This window comes from Pieris napi, chromosome 6 (assembly GCF_905475465.1).
Source record: "Pieris napi chromosome 6, ilPieNapi1.2, whole genome shotgun sequence".
Lineage (NCBI taxonomy): Eukaryota > Metazoa > Arthropoda > Insecta > Lepidoptera > Pieridae > Pieris > Pieris napi.
The window spans coordinates 12,059,253-12,083,684 of NC_062239.1; the positions used below are offsets into that span (position 1 = coordinate 12,059,253).

The following is a 24,432-nucleotide window of genomic DNA, read 5'->3' on the forward strand; positions in this document are numbered from 1 at the left end:
AGTAAAAGATATTCTGTGCTTAAAAATGACACAAACATTTTACTTGTCTGTTACAAAACTACAAAAACAGTTGAAAATTAAATGTTTGAAACTTGAAAGTATGAAAGAGGTGTTGTTGTTCAAACTTCAAGACGTTTGAATTTTCATCTTTTGTAGTTTATTTTGTAATCTATTAATGAAAATAAATGTTTTTTAATATTTTTACTCCAGTAAAGTTCTGGCTATTGACCTTTATTTACAAATTGTGTAATCAGTAATCGTCTTAATCTTTTTTGTTTAATATAAAGTGGTCAAGTTATGGAAGTTGATGGTGATAATTGGAACGTGAATCCTTCGGATGGGACTAAATTTGCACATTTAAAGGCTTTTGTGAATGCGACAAGGGAGTTCGAAGCTACACATAGTGAAACTGTCATAAACTCATTAACAAGATACTTAGGCGTTAGTGTTTTATTATTTTTATGAAATGTAAACAAATTGAGAAGTGGATTAATAAGAAACCGAAATTAATAAATATTTCAATCTATTACAGCTTATAGCATCATCTTGTGACCTATCAATATTCTCACCTGGTAGATCAGAGGTGTGTGCCTTCTTCAATTCACTATGGAGAGCGATGTCAGATGCTAGAGGTCCACATTGGGCTGGTGTTGCAGTTCTGGCAAGAGCATGTATGGAACCCAGTGCAAGATATGCACTCACCCATACATACAAGTGAGGTTTCGCTCTAATCTTAGAATCATGAGTGGTACAGGGGAAGCATAAGACTCAATAGTCTTGGTTAAACAACCAAAACTGTTTATTGTAGCTTTAATAACTACAAAATTTTATTACAAAAAATATGCATTTAATAAAAATAAGCTTTTTATTTTAACAACGTTAATAATGTAAGATCTTAATTTTTGAGTATAATATATTTTATATGATGTTTTTTTTAGATTCATGCCTATCCTTGCAAGACTTCTCTCTGACACAGTATCAAATGACAAGAAAATAAAATTACTATCTGTAATGCAGGTAAGGTTTCGTTATTTAGTATTTTATTTGATTAGTTATGTATTTACTAATTTATATAATTTATTATATTATTTTAGGACATTTCATATGGAATTAAAATTAGTTGGCAAGAGTCATATTTAGCTGAATTAATGAAGACATTAACAAGTTGGATAGTGCAACCGATGCTTGAGCCACAGCATAGAACTATTGGTCATAAGTCTCTTACTGTGCTGATAAATCTGTGCTATGGAAATTTACCCGCAATATATGCTTTAATGAGGACTGTGGATACAAAGGAGTTTGTTGTTCACTTAATAAGCTTAAAGGTTAGATGTTGAAAAAAAAAATTATGAACTCTGTAGCAGATTACTGAAATGTACCACATTCCAAAAAATGTTTTAATTTTATAATATATTGCCAATTTTATTATATACAAGATTTAAAAAAATACCTAAATCTATTTAAAGATATTTTATTTCTTTAATATTATGGCAAGTATGGTATTTTTATATGTAAAAGAAGTATTACTTGCCAATGTTTTATTATGATTAAAAGTATTTGGTATTCTCTTCTCGTACTTTATGTGTTTGGCGGCAATACTAACTAATAGATTACCTTACTAAATAATCTGTAGGAAATCTAGCAATCTGCAAAAAATCATATATAATAATAATCAGACAAAAGAAGTTTGCTATGTCAGAATAAATTAAGGACATCCCATTTATATATTTTCAGGATGGTGGTTACGGTGGCGTAGAAGTATGTAGACTATTACTTTGCCTGTCAAGTGCCACTCGTAGTGCATCTACCACACGCCAAGCAGATGTGCATAGTTACTTGTGTTGTACTATGAAGACATTCAATAAGGCCATTGTGTATGTATACATCTGCAGTTCTTGCAATCCAAAAATATTTCAGCTAAACTAAAAACTTTGCGCTTTATGTACATGATTTGTTGTTGTTACATGTTGAGTGGTCTAAAGTTTTAAAGAACAATGAAGTAATATGATTTAAAACATAATTTAGTACTTAGTACTTTTAAAAAAAAAGGGTGCGTGTATGTACGCGCGTAAGAAGTTATACTTCTTTGGCATTATTAAAAATAGGTTTTCGATTGCATGCAAATAATTAATTACAATTAAATAATCAAAGACAAGGAGTCATTATAGTCAATAAAGTTCAGTTTACATTTGAAAAATTAAATAAACAAATATTTATTATTATTCTCTTACATTAAGTGTAACATAAATTCTATTATTATTCGAATGTTGTTTTTAAATTATGTTCAATGCCGTAGCATCTTCCGTGGGCAACTTCATTCTGTTAATTTTGTGTCACGGTGCGCGCGCATCGTAAAATTTCACTCTCATCAATTTTTAAAGAAGTATAACTTCAAAAATTAAAGTGTACTTGCCGTCATTATGAAATAATCTTTAAAAATAAGAAATCTGTATAAAAATTATTAATAATACTTACGTTGATTACAGGGAAAGTGACGAAACTCAACTACTCCACGCGTATACGTTTATCAACGATTTATGTTCAGATGAAAATCTACGTAACTACGTACTCACGTACCCACATTTTAATAATTCTCTCAAGGATGCATTGAAGGTAGTTTTTATTTAAAAAACACTATTATTATTGCCATAAGATTTAAATTTTTGTGTTTAATATAAAATGTAAATATCTGCAAATATTATCTATAAGCATATATTGCTTTACAGTGCTTAAAAAAATAGTTTAATGTTTTTGTATTTTGCAATTTTTTTTCCTAGATGGTTTATGGCTATTTATTTTTTAAATTCCAACGTTCCTTAATTTTTTTATTGCTGTTTTACTTTTATGTAAATTTATACATACGGACTTCACCGCGGAAACATTCGGGGAGGCATCCTAAAACCTCAAAACGTCAACATCTGTTAAAAACTCGATTTTCGAAAATTTTCAATTTTCTTAGCGGGATGTTAAAAAGAAGAATAATAAAAATATGAAAAAATAATAATAATGAAACATAAAATTTTATTAATTCCTATTTTAATTCTCCCAGCGAAGCGGGCTGGAAACGGCTAGTATATTATAAAATATTAATTTGTTTCAGGATGCAGACGGTCTCTGCAAGGTGAATCAAGGGGATACAATGGAGCCCGAAAGTACCGCCGGGTGTTTACAAAATGTTCTCAAATTTCTTACCGTTCTAGTCAGTTTGGGTAATTATTTATTTTATAATAAAACTGCTAAGGAAACTAAATACAGTACATATGTACTATATTGTCTGAAGATATTTGGCCGTCTTATGGGTAATTGATTTTAAAGAGTAGTGTTGACAGACGTGACGTCACAGGTGAAGCGAATTTCTATAGTAATGGTCACGTGACGAAACGTGAGCTTTTGTCTCAAGCCCCTGGTCTTTTAAATTTGCATTGCTTAACATTTTATTTATTAAAAAATATAACAGACATTAAAGCAATAAGTATTTCAATGTAAATTCGCACGCTATAAACTTAAAAATTACATAGCTTTAACAAGCTAAAATAAAAAACTTATACACAATACTATTACTATTAGATTTCAGACTAGCGTTTTTTACTCGCGTATAAGCTTGTCTTTTGTCTTTGTCTTTGCACATGTAAGCACGATTAGGTGCGCCGTTTGGCACACGCGCAAGGTTTAAGTTCGCAGTTCTGGGTAGAGTATATTAAAGCGACCGGTTCTCTGTCTTGATGCAACCATCGATGTCACCCAGCATCTGTTTCGTCTTCTCAGTCGACGGCGAATATGTAACGGAAATAGCTGTCTGCGTCCGGTTTTTAGATGCGCGTATGTTGAAACGACCGTATACGCGCAGAAAAATACGCTAGTGTGTTACCGCCCTTAGCACTGCCAAATAGTTCTTGGTCAATTCACTCAACGGACGATAAAGGTCTGTTCTCTACATATAATATGTCTATCTTGTCTTTTAGATCTATATTCCCTGCGAAGTCATCACATTGATGTTGTATGTCTGTGTATGAAAGCGAGTCGCGTGTGTTTGGCTGAATCCTTGGAGTTGTTCGCTGCTATCATCACACAGTATCGAGGTATTTAATTTTATTATGGCTTAGCGATATTATAAGGGCGTTAACTGTCCATTGTTAAGGGGGGGTGTGAAGGGGGCCAGTAGAAGAAGAGTATAGGAAAAGTATGAGTTGTATAAACTGGTCTTTATTGTACCAAAAAAACATGTAAACATAGTGACTATTACGATGAAATTAGGAAATAAACGTGTGGCACACGGGGACTGAAGCGATAAAGCTATTGCATAGCATTTTTTATCAACTTTTGCAATTATATATTTATGCAGTATTTTTTTCTTTGATATTAATTCAATCTACCACTCTACCAGACTCAGACTAACACGCCTATACAGTCTGTCTCACTCTAACGCGTACCGGCTGCACCGGCCGCGCTTACGCTACGTCACCGATCTCGTCAGAGAGATGTGAATACGGAGTATGCGTTCTGTCTCGCTCTACCGCACCTGCCCTACTTCACCGATCACGCCAGACCGATGTGAGACGCAGTATGCGTTCTGTCCCGCTCTAACGCGTATTGGCCGCACCTATATTACGTCATCGTCTGTTAGGTTTTTATTTTCGTTACGGAATTTCTTGACTCGGTCGCCGCGCTCAAAGCCCTTGATAAAAGCTATGCAATACTTTAAAAAAATTGACAAAAAGATTTTTTGAATCCTTACTTAAGTCAATTCTGAAAGGGCCGACAACACACACGCGCCCTCTGGTATTGAGTGCCCATTGGCGGCGGTTCACTTAACATCAGATGAGTCTCCTGTCTGTTAGGCTACAGTTCTATAAAAAAGCAGCCCGGATCGCTCCTGGCGATGTTCTTGACCCCAACTTAATTCAGCCCAATTCTCTATGCTGACCCTACCTGCTCTGGTGCATCTTCTAAAATAAATATAGTAGTTGTTCTATTCTAAATAAATATTATTAACGTAAAAGTCAGAATTGAACTAAAAATCGTGTAATTTTTTAGAGGAAGGTAGACTGCCGAAGGAACTAATATCGGTGCTAAGTGATGGGTTGCCGGCATTATTGGTGCCACCATCTATGGAACCGGGCAAAGCTGGCTTGCAATGGGTAATTCTATACAAATATATTTGCTAATTTTTTTGTAGCTTTCTTAGAGAACGAAACGCGTTTATTAAAAAAAATTGTTAAGAATAAAGTTAAAAAATTTAGCTAAGAAATAAGATAAAAATTTAGTTAAGAAATAAGATAAAAATTTAGTTAACATTTCAGTAAAAAAATAGTTTTAAACTTTGATTAGAATAAAGTTAAATTTTTTTAACAATTCAGTTAAAAATTTAGTTAAGAAAAAAAGTTAAAAATTTAGTTTAAAAATGAGTAAAAGTTAATAAAAAAACGTAGATTAATTTAGGTATATTTTACAGTTACAAGTGGTGGGCGCCTTGTGCGAGTCAAGTGAAACTCAAGAAAGGGTCTTACAAGAAGTCACACCCGATTCCTTCGAAGACACATTGTATGGAGTATTGCAATATACGTCTCAGGTGAGGTCATTTTATTATATGGTCTCTTTGTTACACTTGCCTCATTGGTCTAGTGATTCAAGTTCGACAGGAACTCAGCTCTCGGGGTCATAAAATTTATATGCTATTATGATTATTATATTCAAAGTCAAATAATTTATTTCAATTAGGCCTATTAAAAGGCACTTTTAAACGTCAAAATTACAAGTTACAAATATTTAAAAAAATTACTAGTTGTCGCTTCTAAAAGGTAGTTTCATATAGAGAAGAATGGGCAAGAAACTTTAACTTTACTATATTTTGTATATATTGATTTGATATGTATCTAGAATAAAAAATAATACTATACTAAAATAAAATAGGCGCATGTTGTTATAAAAACTATGCAACAGATAACCATATTATTATGTAGATACATGGTGCTCACATATTGACAAATATAAAATATATGACAAGTTCGAAATTTCTATTATTATGGGCTAAACTTAATTAATTTAAATATAAGAATTGTGTCAAGGCAGTAGTACCTTCAGCATGCGACTCTAATCCCTGAAATCGGCTGTTCGGTGCCCGGCCAATGGTCTTTGGTCTTTCTTTCGCATTTAACAATCACTTGTTCGGCCAAGGATTTCAACGCCACGACTCCAGATAGTCGTATGCTTAAAACATTTGCTGTATGTCTAATATGTGTGTGAACTCTAAAATTTTCTTTGTTAAGCGTTTTTTGAAGTTATACTTCTTTAGGCGCGTTATGAAAAATTGATGAGAGTGAAATTTTACGATGCGCGCGCATCGTGACACAAAATTGACAGAATGAAGTTGCCCACGGAAGATGCTACTGCATTGGACATAATTTAAAAACAACATTCGAATAATAATAGAATTTATGTTACACTTAATGTAAGAGAATAATAATAAATATTTATTTATTTAATTTTTCAAATGTAACCTGAACTATAATGACTCCTTTTCCAGTCTTTGATTATTTAATTGTAATTAATTATTTGCGTGCAATCAAAAACTATTTTTAATAATGCCAAAGAAGTATAACTTCTTACGCGCGTACATAAGTACACGCCCCTTTTTTTTAAATTAAATGTATAGCAGTCACGAAAACATTACACAATTTACATTAAATCCAATCAACTTTTTTTCCAGAATGGTCCAGTGGGGAGCGAAGTGTCCCAACAAGCCGTGATAGTGTCGTGTCGTACTGGGTTGAGTTTGGCACCCTTGGATCGAAATTGGGAGGCTGCGCTCAATAGAATGCTGGCCCATCACCAGGTATTAATAGGCGCTATAACCCTGTATAATGTACACCAATGCGACAATGTCACTGAAGCTAATAAAAAACATCAAAATTTAAAAATAATTGTTCTTAACGTTGTCTTTTGTTTGAGCAGTGTTGGTCTAGTGGCTTCAGAGTGCGACTATCCCTAAGGTCGTAGGTTCGAGCCCCGGCTGTGTACCAACGGACTTGCTGTCTTTGCGCATTTAACATTCGCTCGAACGGTGAAGGAAACATCGTAAGGAAATATTGCCTTAGACCCAAAAAGTCGACGGCGTGTATCAGGCACCTACTTGCCTATTTATTAGATTGGCAAATGATACAGAAACAGATACAGAAATCTGAGACCAATTTTTTTTCCCAAGTTTTTTTTTTTTTTAAACTGACGTTTTTTTAAGTCTTTTATTTTTGCTTAATTGTTTTTTTTTATGTTTATTTGTATCTCAATTTGACAATTATAGTCGTATTTTTAATTAGACGAAGCCAACTGCCGACAGTAGCTAATGTCACTTTGTAAAATAATGTTGCCATATTTAAAGTAATAGTGATGCGTTCAGATCTTGTTCAATCAGATGAATGAACAATGAAAGTGAATAGTTAATCATTTCAAACTATAAAATAATATTATTTCTATTTCAAAATTGTATAAAAGTGCTCTGATATAAGTTAGGTACTAGTACTATGTAACTACAATCAGTTTTTTGACGTCTTATTACAAAGCGCGGCGCGGCGACTAGTGCCATCACCGATCATTAATTCAGGGGTTTTTACTTTGTCACAACACTATTTTTATTTCATTAAAAACTGACAACACCGTAAACGTCAGTTGACTTCGTCTAATTAAAAATTCGACTATAATACATGAGTTGAGACAGCCCCCGTAAGTAGTCAGAGACACTTGTGTTGAAATTAAATTCGAGGTGTAATGTTGTTTTCTGTGCGGGACGTACCTTAAGGACCGCATAACAGTGTTGAGCCTTCAAGATAGCAATAAAAGCTGAGCGGTCTTTGTAGTATATCTTTTAAATATACATATTTGTAATAATCGTATGTAATAATAATACAATTATTTTTGTTCTCACCATGTATACTATTAGCACAAGGGTGTAGGTTTGTTGTTGTTTTGGTACTCGTATTTAAAAGCTCCCCCTATACATACGGTATTTTTAAGGTGCACCGTAGATTATACACATAAAAATATTTTTTTCATTATTCCGTGATATGCTGTTGTCATGTATAAAAATAAAATATGAATTATATTTTTTCAGGTTCGAAAATTGTTGTGTTCCGGTTTATCTGGCAATAACGCGTCTCGCAGAAGACAGATCTTGCAGTTGATCAAACATCACTACTTCCCCTCGGATCAAATGAATCAGGTATTGTTAGTTTATTGTGATTTAAAAAGTAAAACTTACATTTAGTTTCATGATTTGTCAAACGCTTTTGATAATGACACTGGAAGGAACTAGCATTTCAGATACAGACTAAGTCTAGTTGAAACGTTAGTGCTCTTAGAATTATATTATGTACAAGGTTAAACAAAACGAATAGTGTATCTCAACGATTAATAGCTGATTGTATGTTTACAACCTCTAGAATGTAATTTTTTAAAGGTTTTTAATTTTTATTTATTAAAAAGGTAAGGTTCTTAGGAAGTTCTTAATAATACTAGTAGACCCGACAGACGTCCTGCAAACCACACGTCTCAAATACAAAAATTTAACAAAAAAAACAAAATAGGATTATCTAACTGTTAACTATTCTCGAATCCACTTGAGCATACAAAAATTTTCATCAAATTTGGTCCAGTTGTTTGAATTACGTACACGCACACAGAATGTTTATATTAATTATTTTTATTCTAGCAAACCATAACTCCATTTTGACTTAAATTTTTATTATAATAAAGTACCACTTTAAGAACGTTTGTGGATTTCAACAAAAAAAAAATCAACATCCCTCTTTATGAAAAAGGTTTAAAATCTTTAAATATTTCAGGTATTTGGTGAAAATGTGAATAGTGTATCAGACTTAAGCGTGGAGAGTTTATCGCCTCGAATGGACATGGAAAGTGAGATGGTGACTTTTGGTCCTTCGCAACAGACTGCTGTGGATGACCTCGTCACTAGACTTAATAAGGAATTGGATTCGGGGAGAGTGAGTACTTTGAATATAAGTGTATCATACAGCACACCCACACACACACACACATTTGTAACGTCATATTTTCTTGTATCTTCTAAGAATATATGTTTTTTAGGACTTATACATTTAGCGATGTCTTATTTTTGAAGCTAGTTAACACAACTAACAGATATGTTTTTGCTACCGTACCTGTCATTGATAAGAAATAGACAAATTATTTATTACTAACAAAAACACACAAAATAACAATAATCAAAGAAAAAAAAATAAATAAAAAATAAAATTACATAAAATATAAAAATATTTTTTTTCCTTTTCCCATTCGGTTCGTTTCAAGTGTGTAATGCGTGTAACAGTATACGTAAGTTTTAATTACAGCGTTATATTTAGCGTACTGGGATTTCGCCGATTTGACTACTCATTTTTAGTGAGGTAACAGTTGATTGAGAGTCCCACGCCCAAGCCATTTGGACGTCACCGCTAATTAATAAAAATTTAACAAAGTTAAATATTTCAGATTACAGATATTGCTACGTCGAGTGTAATGGAGTTGTACGGGTACAAGATCACGTGCTTGGAGCAAAGGCTGCATTCGCATTCCGTCGCCTTACAGGTATACGATTATATATTTTTGGTTTTGAATAATGTAATTAATATATTTGTCCGCAATTTTGGGAAAATTTACCTTATTAATAAAAATAAATGTGTTTAATATTTATGCATTATAATGTGTAAGATTTGAGAACCCTTTTAAGTAAAAAATACTGTTTCCCACACAACTCCAGATGTTCCATAACAAAATCAATACTTAATTCTATAACTATATAAAATTTTTAATTAATATAAATTATTTTTTAATATAATTTTGAAAATTTTTCACTATCTGCGATATGCGATAAGTGAGTGTGATGTGTATCATTTCCAACTCTGCTCAAGGTGTATTCAGAAGCCAGTCCAAAACAGTTTATTTTTAAATTGTTGACGGTGGGTGAGTAGATGTTGAGCAGCCTATTTAATTCAAACAAAGGTCCGTTCAAAAATTACAATATTGATTTCTAAGATTTTGTTATCACAGTATGTTTTTGCATATCGCTTGTAACTAAAAAGTTTCGAATAGTACAAATGATCTTCTACAAGACAAATTAAATGGAGAACAAAATTCTACTTACAAAATAATATTTTCATAGTTGTTAGGGGGCGTCCATAAATTACGTGAGGTGTTTAGGGGGGGGGGGGGGGAGGGGGTCGAGTCAAATCTCATTTAATCTTACGTTGGAGAGAGGGGGGGGGGGGTCTCGGCACCTATCACGTAATTTTTTTTCTGATTGAAAAAAAAAATAGGAAAACGGTTGACCCTAAAGGCTATCTTTCCAACTTCCCGCTAACTCCATACCTAAACGCTCAACTTACGTACAACAATAGTACGAATTCTGTGTTATTTTGAGCTCAAAAAGATAGTTTTTTGAAAAATCTCACGTGAGATTGGTGGATGGGGGAGGGGGTTGAATGAAATCTCACGATATCTCACCAGGGGGGGAGGGAGGTACAGAAAATTAAAAAAAACACCTCACGTAATTTATGGACGCCCCCTTATATGATTGCATTTAAATGTTGTCACACATCGATATGATATAATTATTAATTTTCTACGCTTTAAAAGCTATAAATAAACAATCGAAACATTAATTTAGATTTTCATAACACGGTAATACTATTGCAGGGTGCCACAGACCATATGGCGTCGTTGCAGCACGCGCTCGCTTTACTTCAAGCAACAAACAGCACGCAACAAGACGTTCTTTATACCACACAGATGCAGACTGAAAGGTAAAATTTAACCAGATAACGCAATTTGCATTAGATCTTCTAAAACTTAATAATTTTATTTGTTATAATTGTTTTGGAATGCTCACGTGATAATAGTCTTTCTCTTTTTGTGTTCGAACGCACGTCCTAAGCCTTGAGAATCGCTCGATTTGTAGTCATCGTAGTCAATCGATACATTGACTTACTGCCTCCACACTGCTCTATCTTCCTCCTTCTCTAGGGTTATTAATAAATAAATGAATGGCGATACAACCTTTTTAGGTCTGGGACTCAGATTTCTGTATCTGTTTCATGATCATTTGTTAATCTAAAGGGCAAGTAGGTGATTGGCCTTGTGTGCCTGACGAACGCCGTCGACTTTTTGGGTCTAACGTTTCCTCACGATGTTTTCCTTCACCGTTCGAGCGAATGTTAAATGCGCACATAGAAAGAGAGTCCATTGGTGTATAGGAACCTAGGATCTCAGGGATCAAAGTCGCACGCTGAAGCTACTAGGCCAACACTGCTCTACTCTCTAAGGTTATTAAGACCAATAATTTGTCGACCTCGACTACTCCTGCTGTCACTCCTACCATTACCAGATATTCAAACCTAACCAATTCTCTCCTGGCAATATGACTAGTATCTAAACACCCATTTGTAAATGAAAGTTGACAGTTATGTGGTGATCTTTAGGTTCTTAAATGGACTAGTTGGGCTCTTTGCAGTCCATGGTATCCACATCTCGCCTCTATTTTTTTTCAATTGCAGAATTGAATAGTTTGTTATAGTTGTGTCTAGTGGTGATCTGTGGTTGAGAATGGTCTTGTTGGTTCTACGAAGACGCACTAGTGTGCGTCCAGTAGATTAAAATCTTTTATACTTACTCTACTGACTCTACTGGGTAGCAACCCAAAAAGTGACTTGGCCTCTGAACTGTGAATCTTCCAGCGCACGCTATCCTGTGCTACCTCCTCAGCCAATTGCTGGCTTTCCGCTTCAGCAGGTCTTCCACTCTGTCGATCCAGAAGTACCTAGGCCGACCTACTGATCTCCGACCTCTACGCTGGCTCAGGTGAGCTTCCTTCACCGGCCAAGCTTGAGCTCAAGAAAGGTTTTATAATCTAAGCATTATTTTACGATTCCAGACATAAAAAGACAATAGAGGAATTACATAAACAATTAGAGGATGCGGAAACAACGCTGCGTGGTTTCCGAGCGAAGTTAGCCGCAGAACGGCTCGATAAGGATAAACAGAGGGAGAACGCGCAAAAGGAGTTCAGGCAACAATTAACTGTTAGTATTATTTATATTTTATTTTTAACTAACAAATTTCTTAAACCGTCTTCGGAAGAGTTATTTTATTTCAATTATCTATATTATAACGCGAGTAACAGTTCAAAGTTTCATCAAAATCGGGATCACATATTTTTTCCCTCTCAGCTGACAAAGTTTATGCTTTTTAATTTACTTTAATTTTTACTGTTCTTTTTTTTAATTTTATTTTAAGTTGTTCTGAATCTGAAGAATCATGGAACTGTTTTTTTTAATGTGTATAATAATTTATATTTATATTTAAATTAGTGGGACTAATACTTTATATGGTAAAGTAGTATACATAAGAACGACTTACTCATAAAAGTTACCTTTTACTTGACTTACTCTTTCGTCTCTTTCTGTCAAATGTTACGCTTTGATAAAAAGCGTAAATTAAAATTGTGTAAAATTATATTTTTTTGGAGTGTTTCTATATATTAGAAGCATTTAATGTATGTTTCTTTTTTGACGTTCAGAAGTGTACCTTACACACATTGTATATTGTGTTACCTATATGAATAAATGATTTTTGACTTTGAATATATATCAAAATCAAAATACGTTTATTCAATTTAGATGCTTCTTAGAGCATGCTTATGAATGTCAACAACGTTTACAAAATTCACGAAAGAGCAGGGCATAAAATATATAGTAGCTATAAACCCCATACTCATAATTTTTTTTAAACTAATTGGAGTTTATAGTTTATAAACGTGGTCAATATTTTCAGAATATCGAAAACGAAATGAAAGCCCGTGACCGCGAGTCCGAGGAGAGATTCAAGCAAGCGGAGATAGAGTATAAAGCACTTCAAAAGAAACTTGAACAACAGGTATACTATAAATCAAATGTTTTTTATAAAAATACTTTTGCTTTAAAAAAAGGTATAGTAGATTATTATCTTGCACACAAATACATTTATCATAGTAAGGACAAGTATGATGATGAAGTAATGAATTAATGATGATAAAGATGTGAATGAATGATTATAGAGAAGCGAATGAATAATACAAAAGAAAGGCCATTTCATCTAATTATTGAATAAATAATGATGAAGAAATTATTGAATGAATGATGATGGAGAAGTGAATGAATTATAAAAAAATATGAAATAAAAGACATGTTGTTTATTTTACGATAATTATTACTCCATATAATAAATTGCTGATGTATCGAACTTGAAATTTCTATTCTCGATTCGCGTATTCACGTAAAAAAGAGCGAAGCTATCACAGGTCTTTGACTTACTAGGAAAGAAGGAAAGAAAAGTAAGAAAAAGCTTTATTACACATAATAAATAACGATGTTTGTTAAAATAGAAAGTGTACAGTGTGTTGTGGGCAGTCTCTTCCTTTTGACATGTTAATTGTTATTAAATTTATGTTTTCTACATAACAAATTTATAATTAAACTATTTATGCACAATAAGAATATTTTCGGTATCAGGACAGGTTGACAAGATGTTGTTAAAGATATTTAGTGAAACGTTATGTTAAGAATATTTTGTTTTTAAGAAATAAAGGTAGACCTCAATCTCATCTCTAATATGTATAATAGCTTAATTAAAAAATACAAAAAATATTGGAAGTTACAGAGACCGCTGTAGATCGCACACAGAAGTTATTGTCATAAAATATTTTCAGACGAGCAAAAACAGTGAATTAGCTGGTGTACTCATAAAGTTTGAAGAGCGAGTGAAGCAACGGGACAAGAAACTCGAAGAGGCGGCGAACGGAGAGAACTCTTTAAGAAGAGAGATCGAGATGCGGGACAACGTAAGTATTTCATACATTTGTTTACAAACAGCCTTTTAAATCGTGGACTATATAGCAATTTGTTGGTTACCATGGTTACCAATTGTTTTATGGTGACTATCATTAATCACTGTCTCCCACTCTTGTACTTCATGATTAAAAAGAGCGGCGGAGAGTTTACTGCCAGTTCTTCTCTTCCGTTCTACGCCCTTGATTTGAGAACTGGCAGTAAATGTAAAATTAGAAGCATTAATATGTATTTCTTTACTGACAAGTCATAAGTGTACAATGTGTTAGCTATACGATTAATTAATGTTTTTTTTTTTTAAAGATATTTTTTATATAATATAAAATATACCAATATTTTTTACTAACAAAGACAATTTTTGCTAGTTTAAATGTTTGTGTAAATTTGCAATAAGCGTGTAAATTTATCCCCAGATGATAAAGCAACTAGAGAAGACAGTGGTAGAGAGAGAGAACAGACTGTACCAAGTGACGAATCAGTTGGAAGAGATGAAGCGAGTGCAAGAGATGGTCGCCAAGCTCATGACCAAGAGTTCTTCTAATGTTTCCACGTGAGTTATTTGTGCTTTTATTAAGAGTTCCAACCCTCAAATTTTTGTGTTAGAGATGATACTGGTGTGCTTCACTTATAATTTGTCTTAATAATACGTAGGCTCATACAATTTCCTTCGACGTCCGTTCTTTCCAACGTCCGTCGATTCACAACTGAGCGTTATTTGAGGCAGTTTTTGCCACGCATCACCACTATCTTCGAACCAATTGGGCCTAGGGTCCTTCAAGAACAGTGGGTACCGATTTTTAAAAGGCCGGCAACGCATTGGCTAGCCTTCTGGCAATGTAAGAATCCAGTGGCTGCGGTATACCGCTATAATGTTATAACATTATATGAACCTCTTGCCCGTTTGCTGCCTTTTCTATATAACAAAAATTCAATACTATAAATTTTATTGGACAAAAAATTCAGATAGAATTGATAACATCATAGGTATCTTTCGGTTAAAAAGATAATATAAATATAACTGATAAATCAATAAAGGGTTATGAAATATAGTCAAATTTCAAGAGCCGTCAAAATGTATAGCTGTCATTATGTGTACAGTGTCACATATTTATCTTGGCCGGTAAGAGCGTCGCTGTCATTTTTTTTTTATTTATTTACTAGCGCGTCGCTGTCATGGATATTGTACTGCCAGTAAATTAAAATTAACCATTATACCAATTTCAAAAGGTATTTCACATTGTCAAAAGATTGATATACGAATTGGAATACGTTATTGTATTAAAATCTTGATTTTCTTTTCAGGTAAACATCAAAATGGCGGAAGATATCCTCACATAGATTATTATTTTTATACGAGTACTACTTTTTATAATTGTCGAATATTTGAATTATGAAATTATCAATTGTCTTTATATTATTAAATGACATAGTATTTTATGTTTTATTTAATTCATTAGTATTTCCTGCAGTCTCTTCACTTAATGTCAAAACAACACTGCTCCGTTCAGCGTCTGTTCTCCGTAATACAGATACCGGCAAACATCTTGAACATTAAACAAGGTAGTGGGGGAAAGTTACACGTCTCTGTCCCGCCGCCGCGCACCACTACCCACCGACCCCTTCCCAGTGATGCCTAAAAATCGCTTCTGCGCATGCAAGGACATTTGTTCAAGATGCTTGCCGGTATCTGTATCAATAGCGAGTGTGATTTGTTTTATAATGATTTGTACCAATGTATAGGTCGGTTATCGAAAGCTGACGCGTTCACAGTACTCACACTAATGCAATTTCACTATACAGTATGTTTAAAAATATGACTTTTTTGCCAAGCTATATATTTTAGTCTACTCTGGTTTTTAGTAAGGTTGGGTGGGTTGTAAATAAATAAAAATGTGTCAAATACATATAAATATTATGTGCATACGAGGGTGAATCCAAAAGTTCTAAGCCCGACCATTAACGTAAAAGAGTAGTTGGTGTAAATAATTTTTCATTTTTCGACATAAGCTCCATCTAGCTCAACACACTTCACTAACAATTCTTTCAATACTCCTCTTAGAAACCCCAGTCGCATCTGTTGTCAAATTAAAAATAACATTTTTTCATTAAACTATTTTTATTAAGATGCTTAAAATAATTAAAAACATTGTACACCATTTCACGAGATTGTCCTGGTAATGTTTAGACGAAATATATTTCATAAGACTTTTTTTCAAAGTATTCTAACCTCCAACCAAATAAGTAAACAATCACAGACAAAATAATAATGAGAAAAAAGAGCAACATAAACAGTAGCAAAAGCAAAACAATAACTGTCTTTTTTATACTCATAAGCTTGACCGAGCGCAAGAGAGACGGACAATCTTTTCATGATGCATATTCAGTTTGACAAAACGCCTCGCGCTTATTCAGAGACACTACACAAGCACAAAGTGTAAATGTGTTGAAACTCTTATTATATCCGCTAGTGTTAAGGTAAGGAAGGGTGGGACTTGGAGAGGCGGACGCAACCGCCGCATCGCATATCGGGTAGCGGATAGGGTTCTGCTGTTACGGCATCCCGCCTAAGGCGATTGTTGGTGGCGCCTTGGGGTTTTAGTGTTTTTAGTTTATGGTCTTCGACCAGTCAATCCTCTGGCTGGGAGTTTGGTGCCAGTGTCTAAGATCGAGAAGATGTATATATCCTTAGCAGGACTGCTTTTGTTACCGCTATTCAGGATTTGACGTCAACGTACTTATTGTAAGTCGCTACAGTTCCTGGCAATTTTTTTAAATTTATCTCATTAATTAAATAATCCCAGAAATTATCGCTTTAAAACGAAAATACACATAAAACTACTTAGAAATATAAATACATTTTACATTAAGTATTCTAAATATAATTAAGACTTCCCAAAATATAATACCGTTTTAACGATTCGACTTAGTATAAATATTTTGAGTACATTTCTCGAGTGCTAATAGTTCAAGGTTGTCTGAACGTCAAAGTCAAGCCTGGGCCAGAATTGGAATAAAACCTATATATGTACATCGAAATTAGAGATTGAATCCGTTTTACTTTGATGGGTGTAAATTATTAGGTCTAGAATTTAGTCTAAGGAAGCGAAGTATTAAGTTACGAATTTTCCTTTTGTAAAACATTACGATGCGGGGTGGGGATTGAATTACGCGTTATTGTTAATATTATTTTTTACACCACATAATGGTAACTTTTAGGTATGTAGAGTCACTAGGTGGTCACGAAACGTTTTACTATACGTGGGTACAGAAAAACGTTACGGCGCGTTACATTGGGTTTCAATAATATCCAAAAATTGCGTGACGTAATACTTGAACGCTCCCTAAAATAGATTATAGAAATATCTAATTTAATATATTTATGAAATATTATTTATTTTATCCTCTGTACTTACTTCAACCGGTCCCCTGGCTGGCCACATTCTTGGATAGCTTTTATAATGAAAAAAAATCTGCAGGACAAAGTTATTAAATAAAAATGCTTTTATGGTTTCGTGTTTATTGAAATTCACATTACGATAGAATAACTTCATGAAAATATGAATGAAGTGTTAACAGTAAGTAAATAAAATTTGAAGCAATAACGATTCACTTAAGTACATAATTTATAACAAGAGAAGATCTGGAGTCTTATAACTCCGAATTCTAAATACATAACAAATATTTAACAATCGAAATAGATAATTGAATATTTATGTCGTAAGATCGTTTTATAAAACGGAAACGTGATATATTCTCAGGAATCTAAATGGAGATTGTTTTACCGTAATTGTAATATATTAATATCTATTATATAATAGACATTTAAGCCCAGGTACTTCGAGAAGATTTTTATTATAGCATAATATTGTTTCGTTACAGGGGCTTGAGACAAAATCACTTCAAAAGCCAAACGACATTTTATAAAAATGGTCACGTGACAAAACGTGAGCTAATGTCAATCCCATACAAATTCGTTTAGCTTTAGTGGTTGACACCTGTCAAAAGTGATTGTCAAGGCCCAGTTAACGATAACCAATCAATAACGAATTATTAAAACGATCCTATGACATATCTAACGTTACTATAACATAAGTTTTTTTATAATACTGACTGAGTGGCTTTGAGCATTAAGAAATATCAATTGTAATAAATGTGCGCTTAGTATGTAATAAATTAAAAATAGCAACTTTCGAAGTGAACTAATAAGGGTAATTACTCCTATGCGATATATGTCCTGTTTGCTCGTTGATTAGATAAAGCTGAATTTCTGGTCAAAAGGATCGCTCTATACAATAACTTATCGACCAAGACAACGTTAAAAAGTTTAGCCATTTTCATGTTAACCTTTTTGGACGTGGTTTTAAAATAATAGACAAGCTTAAATAATTTTACAATTTTGATTCTTGGTTATGGAGGTTCACCTTCTAATACGTGTATTCTAAAAAACATGTGAAACTAATTTTCTACAAAGCCTTAAAATAACAGACTTGCACAAGCAACAGGATTTCGGATATTATATTTATAGGAACCAATATTTCACCCATTCTAAAACGTGTAAGTAAATCTCTAATATAATCTCTACATGCATCTTCACCTAGGAAACACAATGTTTGGCACTTAGGTTATGTCTCACTTGTGCAATATTTATAATTAAGTTAATTTAATTATTCAAAATTTTAAATTAGAGAAATTATTCTCAGTAATTTATTGAGCAATAGCTTCATGATTTATACAGAGAACCATCCTGGACTTTTGTTTTATGCTGTTTTATCAGTCGTACACAGATTATATTTGATATTTGATTTGTCTATATATACTGACTTACCCACTCTAGCAAATTGCCTTCGTCGTTTGACAGATGAGAGAGTAGGGTCGCACGATTTGTTTTGTAAATTTAGGCATACGATCTGAAAATATTCGCTCTTTTGCGCCAGCGATTGAGAATAATAATTACATAATTATACAATTTTAACATTCTAATCCAACATTGTTTTATAATGAGACAACCGCGCCTACAGAACAGCCATTTAAGACAGCTGCCACAGATTATGCACATCCAGAATGAATTGAAAAACATGTCAACTTTCCGCCACGATAAAATATACTTAATGATTGTTTTCAATAAAAACATATTTTAATTTTTTAGTCAAAATATTAAATCTAAACGAAAATACTTCGGCGTGCAATTTTTAAAATTTTTAGTTTCTGCGCATTACTGGCAGTATTTATATTTCATACAAATAAGTATTTAAGGCAGATTTATTTTGTATTTATATGCTTTGTTAAACCGTCAAGCTACTGCAAGAAGTATCTACTATTATCTCTATTAAATTATCGTTGAAACTTAATTAATTTCTATTAAGATAATTGCATATAGTTAAAACGTGCCAATGGAAGAATGATTTAAAAATGTATCAACTATTTATTGCTATTTAGCTTAATCTAGAATTATTAAAGCACTATTAAGGTCTATTTAAATGTACTAATTAGTCAAAAACTTTAAGATATATTAAATCACTATTGGTCGTTACTAATTTTAATATCTACAATTTAAAATCCTTTATGTAAATTATTTGATCAGTGTCTAAATTTAAATAAATTTACCAAATTACAATATGAAACAAACTTGTATAGGTATATAATAATTGGTACCTAATCAATGTGCCAATATCCCCCTTCAAATAAATTTATACCAAAATACTTACATAACGAACTTTTGGTGGAAAAACGTTTACGCGTGTATTCGTAGGGGGATTCAATACCGTAACTATGACTCCCTTATGTCAAAATACACTTTTGACGTAATGAAGTCAGACTTAGAGATAATGGTAACATCGGTAAGTCCCCTTTCTGAAGCTCACGCTAAGTCTTGTTTCTGAACTAAAAACATTTTGGATATACTGTAATCCCTCTTATAACAAGGAAGATTGGTTCCGCGTTATAGGAAACGTGTTACGTGATGTAGGAGTATTCTCGCATAACGCGCTTTTATGACCCCATTCTCGCATAATGCGTTGTGTACAAATGATTCACGTTTAACTTTTATCGTTAAAGCAATCTCCGCGTTATATGGGTGAATACCCGTATTATACGAGTGACTAAAATATGAAAATGCGTTATAGGAGTACCTACCGTGTAATAAGGTGGTTTATTGTAGAAAGGGGGCGTCATAGTTCGGACTAAAACCATGAATTAATAACAACAAATTCTGCGTATCGACAAATTATGTCCCGCTAACGAAATACACAAACAAATAACACTGGTAACTTTAGAAATCATTTTCCCAAGCGATAACAATTTGAATTGCTAATGGTATCGTCGAAGTCGAGACTTACCACAGACTTCCAAATGTCATAAACGTATTGGATTTTGACAAGAAAGCGAGTCATAATTCGATAGTGTCGACTATGAACCTTTAAGATTTTCTTAACCTATATTATAAGTAAAGAAATCGGTTGATAACAATAAATTTGGTATTAAATTTATTTCGCTTCTATAGCAAGTTTAAAATACTAATTTTATTAGAACTTTCAATTGTAAAAAGACAGACTATCTACCTGAAATGACGATTATCTTACATTGTATTTACATACTTAATCTAAATTCGCATTTAAATTAAAACAAGGCCCATGCCTATTTCTTCAATCGAACCATCTTTTGAATGCAACACATATTACGAAAAAGTCTCTTTGAGTACATTGTCAGTTCAAACAATCAAAATATCAAATCAATCTAGTCTTAAATTATTTGTTAAAGTTTAGTATTAATTTACTTTTGGGCGACGCATTTATACGGAATTATCTTTCCAGACTGTTTGCTTCCTCGGTTTGATATATTAATGTGAAATCTAATTAATGGAGCTAATAAACATACTTCAAAATAATGGGATTGCAGAAAGATTTTATACATTTTTGGAAGCTATTCTAGGAAGTTTTATCAAAGAGGGGTTTTAAACTGAAATTATGTTAGCTCTAAGCTAAATATCTTTTTGGTATTCAATAATAAGGAGGCTGGAAATCTTTCTTCTTAACACTTTCTCTTACATCTTGGTCCATACAAGGCAAAGCAAAACAACTACTAACGCTAAATATTTACTAAGATCACAAATCATTGACGATAGATCAATTCTAATTTATTCTAATTATTTAATTTAAAGGATTATTTTCACTCAACATCATTCATTCTGAAGAATAAAAAAAACTTCCAAATCCTTTAGCGTCAACTAGCTTTTTTCATAAAGATAGAAATGTCGGAATAGATAAATGAAGAAAGGGTTTTGTTCTAGGACCAGAGACTACCACAATTTAAGTCCACAGATGCATAATCTGTACATGATTGTTTAATCACTAACACAAAATGGCGCTTAATACCCTTTCCTATTTATAAATTTTTGACGTGATTTTTCGTCAAATCCCAAATGACTAAGCCTGACCAATAAAATAAAAAACCTCGCCATGTTGTGGAATCGGAACTATGAAGTATCAAATGGCAACAATCTTAAAGATGTCATTATTGGTTGCCAGTGTCATTTAAAACATAAACTCTTGTAAATTAAATTTTATTTCTGCAATAAATAATTATATTAAAATATGTGTACACTAGTTACTTAGTGTTGCAATCATAGAAAATTAGCGCCCTCAGAGCAGGTTTTTAATTTCATTGATCGGGCTATACCTAAGCAAATTTACCTTAATAGTCAGATATTTTTAAATAGTCGCACTAAACAATCTTAAGAAGTAGAAAGTCCCAAATCAAAGTTGAACCACACGAGGATATGGATACAATTGTACTACAGGTTTTCAAATAACAAGAAGTCCTATTCAGGTTACCTGAAAATATATAAAAGAGCCAGCGTCAAGTATAGGATTTTTTATAATTCGTGCTTGTCTTTAGAAATTTGACCGTGTCCTCCATGTACGGTTTAGGCACTCGCCCGGTACCGCACAACCCTCCCAAAGGCCGAGAACAAATTTAAATTAAATTAAAACTTGCCCTCGAACCGGGAATCGAACCCGGTACCCCTCACCTAGCTGCCACTTAATACCGCTAGGCTATGAGGCCCCTTCCAATATAGCTTGGAACTGAAACAGTAACTTCAAACGTTTCTGAAGCTGTTGAATGAGACAGTTGACTTTTGTCAATTGTCATAATTATTGCCCGCGTCAGTCACATTTTTTTAAGGAAAATAAATAGTCGATTAGTCAACCACATTATTGCTTCGCTGGGAATAGAACACACCATTTGGGCTTCTAACTAATCAATGAATTATTATTTTTTTATAAATAATGAAGAATATTTACATAAATATGTAATTAAACCACGTAATATAACGATTTTAGACATTCATATAATATATAAGCCAATCTAAGTAATTCTTAAAACAGTGGTGGTCTTTCTATATCTTACCAAGAGTACAGCTCCTCCTCGCCCCACGTTCCTCAGTCAAGGTTTCCACCATTCCGAAGACCAGCCTTGGTCTCAGGAGGCACCTGCTTCCTAAAGCATTCGTCCAGAAATGTGGACATTGTACGGTATAAGTGACGCCTGACTCCGTCTAAGGTATGACCTTCGTCTGGGTAGATCTGTAAGAATTTTTTGTGGTTTATTATTTGTTGGTGTTCGTCACAGAGGTCATCCCAGTTATGAAGTTTATTATTCAAAAATACATCTTCCTGTTTGGATTGGTCGGTTTTGCAAAATAAATAAATTTGATAAAATCATCACCAACTATCACTATAGTGGCGGGAAACCTTCGAATTTGGCGGGAGCCGTTTTTTGTTTGAATTTGCTGTAAAAGAATATTTTTAATCAATTAGGTGATCAGAATAGTTGTTAAAACTTGTATATATGTATTTGTAATTTGTATTATCATTTTTATTTTTCTTCCACTTTCTTCGAGTTGGGCGAATTATTAAAATCTTATACATGACGCTGGCTAATTCACAAACCGTGCCAGAGCCAAAAAGAAGAAAAAAACTGTTTATGATGTTTAGTCATTGAATTTTAAAAAATTACAATTTTGAATATGGAATAAACGGCTTTAAAATAGGCTTTATATAATATATGCACCATACCTGCTGTCTAAACATAGAACCCTGCTCAGCCAACGCCCTAGCCAGCGCCATAGTCTGCTGCAAGTGCACAGTATCATCAGCGGTACCATGTACCAGTAGCAGCATCTTGTCTCTTAAAGCGAGGGCCTGTTTGGTCACATCTGCATCAGCATACCCACGGTAGTTGCCTGTTGCGTTGGGGAAACCCATATACCGCTCCGCGTATGCTGAAGCTATATTCAAAACAACGGAGTAAATATATGTATAACATACTAATAATAGAATAATGTATTTTTAGTTTATTAAATTTGTTCGATTTTTATAGATTAAGGTTGGTTTTTAATTATAAGATTTGTTTATGCGCTTCTTGCACTTTACCCGTCATATTTCTTTTTTTAGTTTTTTTACCTTTCTGGGGTTGCCTGGAAGAGATCGCTTGTTAAGGCCACCCGTTGCCCGTATAATTTTTATATATTGTGTTATTTGTTTTCTATAAATGTAACGAATGTTACGAAGTTTAAATAAATAAATAATGTATCCATCTTGTCTAAATGCATTATTTTATTTTAATTAAACAGATGGCGTTTTGCATGTATAAAACGCGAAAATAAACAACATTATAGAAATATATAAATATATATATATATATAGTATTTGGTAATTGATAATTAAGATGAAGTTTAATCGTAGAAGATTTCAGTATAGTTCAATGTATCTGTTGTGCGTGTGCGTCCACACAATCGCCGATTACTCAGTAGTCAGTACGTAGTCATCTCGGGTACAGTATAGACATATAATTTAGGTTACTTTCGTTCACAATAGAGGTAAGTCGTACTCAGTATAGACAGACCTAGTCTTAGTACAAGAGCACAACTTAAACGGAAAATCTTAAACATATAAGTAACACACAAATATATTATTTAAATAACTTACTATTTGATGTACAGTTAACAGAAACTACTCGCTTACCGTAATACCGCCAGCGTACAATAGGACTAATAGCAATAGCGCAGTGGAAGACATTCAGCGTACTGGCCAGCGCCAGCGCAGCGAGAAAACCCCCGTGGCCTTCGCCCCAGACGGCTACTCGACGCCCGTCTACGAAGTGAAGGGATTCACGGAGGTATCTAAAAGAGGGTATTGAAGTTTTATTTTTGAAGTGAAACTTCTTTAGGCGCATGAGGGTAAAGTTTTTACGGATGAAACGCAATAATAATATTAGCGTCACGAAGATGTGCAGCGTTTTTGTCGAAGAAAAGAACGATTGAGACCTATTCAGATGGAGTGAGTTAGGGTGGACGTAGCATGAAGAAAATAGCCATGGAGAAAAAAATATTTTTTTTTAATAAATTAAAAAAATTATATTTATAATTTGTATTAATTATCGACAGTTTTAATATTTTAATGACAATTAAATTCATTAAATTCCTAACATATCTTCCTTTTTCCCTCCCTCTAAGTCTCGAAAATCTAAAGTTTTAGATTTGTATAAA

At 33.2% G+C, this 24,432-nt stretch overlaps 2 protein-coding genes across 4 annotated transcripts in view; one reads left to right on the forward strand and one right to left on the reverse strand.

Annotated features, from left to right (window-relative positions):
- Positions 1-86: 86 nt before the first annotated feature.
- Positions 87-15,323, forward strand: LOC125050610. 2 transcript variants are annotated; one of them, XM_047650562.1, is made up of 20 exons: positions 87-441; positions 533-714; positions 939-1,017; positions 1,095-1,325; positions 1,735-1,874; positions 2,487-2,613; positions 3,101-3,209; positions 3,963-4,079; positions 5,035-5,138; positions 5,453-5,569; positions 6,707-6,832; positions 8,105-8,212; positions 8,835-8,993; positions 9,499-9,594; positions 10,702-10,808; positions 11,936-12,083; positions 12,835-12,936; positions 13,748-13,879; positions 14,300-14,436; positions 15,189-15,323. In XM_047650562.1, the coding sequence occupies exons 1-20, from the start codon at positions 298-300 to the stop codon at positions 15,190-15,192; spliced, it is 2,469 nt and encodes an 822-aa protein (XP_047506518.1). In that variant the 5' UTR covers positions 87-297; the 3' UTR covers positions 15,193-15,323. The 2 variants fall into 2 exon arrangements, with proteins under 2 accessions (XP_047506518.1, XP_047506519.1); XM_047650563.1 differs by lacking the exon at positions 15,189-15,323 and having other exon boundaries at positions 14,300-14,440.
- A 5,955-nt stretch (positions 15,324-21,278) lies between these two features.
- The window catches only part of LOC125050348 (dipeptidyl aminopeptidase-like protein 6), a 142,052-nt gene continuing 138,898 nt past the window's right edge, over positions 21,279-24,432 (reverse strand). For both annotated transcript variants that reach the window (XM_047650118.1, XM_047650117.1), the window contains exons 16-19: positions 23,909-24,066; positions 22,961-23,172; positions 22,293-22,468; positions 21,279-21,715 (exon numbers count right to left, since the gene is read on the reverse strand). In XM_047650118.1, the coding sequence (XP_047506074.1) occupies positions 22,325-22,468; positions 22,961-23,172; positions 23,909-24,066 (514 nt within the window). In that variant the 3' untranslated portion in view covers positions 21,279-21,715; positions 22,293-22,324. The remainder of the gene's footprint in view (positions 21,716-22,292; positions 22,469-22,960; positions 23,173-23,908; positions 24,067-24,432) is intronic.